The sequence below is a fragment of the Loa loa genome, assembly GCF_000183805.2.
Source record: "Loa loa unplaced genomic scaffold supercont3.1295, whole genome shotgun sequence".
Lineage (NCBI taxonomy): Eukaryota > Metazoa > Nematoda > Chromadorea > Rhabditida > Onchocercidae > Loa > Loa loa.
Window position 1 is genome coordinate 1 of NW_018109475.1, and position 2,266 is coordinate 2,266.

The following is a 2,266-nucleotide window of genomic DNA, read 5'->3' on the forward strand; positions in this document are numbered from 1 at the left end:
GTCATAGTTCTATATCTCATAGAGCTCTACCGCTGAGGAGAATGGTCTCATTTTAGCTATAAATTCTTATTGAAATAGAATTTTTGCAAACATTTACTGTGATCGGCACAGAAAACAATTTGTTGGTTTTGTTATCCGTTTTCTCATCACCATTATTATAACCTTTTAACATTTTTCTGTAATTCAACTTTATCGTTTGAATTTCCACGAAAAATTATTCTCATCACAACGACCATCAGCGCAAGAAGATTACAGACTTGTAAATAGACTTGTAAATAAGAAGACTTGTAAATAATACAACAACGTACCAGTTTTTCTCATTGACCAATAAAACAATGAAATCAATTAATAATTAGCATAGCATAATTTATACGTTTGTCATGACTCATTTGTTTGAAACTAATTAATTATTCTTTCTTCAGAATTTTGTATGATCCATTCATATACAAATGAGATATGCAAATTCCAGCATATTCATATAGTGGGAAGACATTATGACTTGCTTATTTTCTTTATTTTTCTTATATTACAACCACTTCCTATATCAAAGAAAATTAAAGCTTTTGCTTGGTTTATCCAAATTGATTAGTCTTATTTTCCCACATATCATATACGTTTCTCGGATGCCATCATCCGCAACTGTGGCCGTCACTGTCTTTCGGCTTCCGTTTGCTCCTTCACCATTTTTGAAATTCTTTGTTCTTTGTTTCTTTATTTCGTCGCGTTTCTTACATAAAGCTCTTTAGGGCCAGATCAGCAATGAAAACATTTTGTTCTTTCCAAGCACATTTCCTAGGCGTGGCTGTATTTCAGACCAATTCTATCTTACGGTTAAGTTAGGTAAAACAAAATCTTACTTTTCCAACCTTTCGTCCGCAGTAGGGTATATACCATGCGAAAAATGCTTGAAAATATCAGGCATAGAAACAACCATTGTCTGCAAAGAAATTTGTTCAATGTTCTAGAAATCTGTCGATTATTATTTTAGGAATCATTTTCAATCTTTTGAAAGTGTGGCGCAAAAATAAAGGAAAGTATGCTGGCATCATAATTTGATCTAAATCGGCGAAAAATGTCAATAAATCGCGGGCTATATCCTTGGCACCAAAGACGGTATCTGCCGTATTATTCAACACATGGCTTAGTAGTGAGAAATCGTCGATCAGAGTAATAAAAGAAAAAGCAAGCAAATTAATATAAGAAAATGGGGCCTCTGAACATGTGACATGAAAAAATGCCTGTATTCTGCTTGTTTATTGCAAAATGTAATATGTAAAATATTACTGTCCGAAATTTATACAGGAAGGTCATCTTGTTTGGTTGACAAATTTTCAAGCTGCACTTAAGAATGTCGCCGAAATTATAAATTATATTATATAAAACGATTATTTATATATAAAGAAAATTATATAGAGATTTTTGATGGAACCATTACTAGTGGTTACTTAGCTCCACCACTCGGGACGATGGAAGCTCGATATACTCAGATATTATACAAAACTTTAGCGCCAAACAGCTTCAATTCGAATGAATGTTAAGAAGAAGAAATTCATACTGATGGCATCACGATAGTTATGTAGGTAAAAAGTAGTTATTAACAGTACTGCAACAGCATTTATTGCTCAACACCACTTTTATAAATATCGAGGAGTTAAAAAGTTCTTAAATAAAAAGCACGGAATTTAAAACCGAAATGACATTTCATCAGAATATAAACATGAATTAACACAAGTTGCAAGGACCCACTTCTTTTTCTCTTTTTCAATTCTGATAACAAAACTAAAAGTGGACAACAAAAGAACGTTGAATACTCTTTTTCGAAGCATCGTTGAACCGATTGATTATTTAACTGCAGAGAAGGCAAACCAAACGATTCCGAAGACACAGTATGAACGGATTTAAACAATCGGATTCCACACGCCCCAAAAACAAACAGTACTTGTTGGATGCCACCAACACCACCAATACCACCAATATTGTGCTTCTATTTGAGCTGAGAGCGCTAGTGGAGTAGCTATTGCTGGTGATGTTAAAAGAAAAGTCGTCGTTTTTGGAGAAATGGTAGAAGCAGAAGTTGTTGTTGTAGACATTGAAGATGTGGAGGATTTCGTTGAAGTAGTTACAGTTGTTGTAGACTTTGAAGACGTGGAAGATTTTGTTGAAGTAGTTACGGTCGTTGTAGACATTGAAGATGTGGAAGATTTCGTTGAAGTAGTTACAGTTGTTGTAGATTTTGATGATGTGGAAGACATGCTTGAAGTTGTTA

The 2,266-nt window shown here is 33.8% G+C and overlaps 1 protein-coding gene across 1 annotated transcript; it reads right to left on the reverse strand.

The window, feature by feature from the left end:
* Positions 1-1,934: 1,934 nt before the first annotated feature.
* On the reverse strand, positions 1,935-2,252 carry LOAG_19075 (hypothetical protein; the record flags this gene model as incomplete). Its single annotated transcript, XM_020451731.1, has 1 exon — positions 1,935-2,252. A coding segment is annotated over one exon (318 nt), but the record flags the coding sequence as incomplete, so codon positions are not given.
* Between the last annotated feature and the right edge of the window lie 14 nt (positions 2,253-2,266).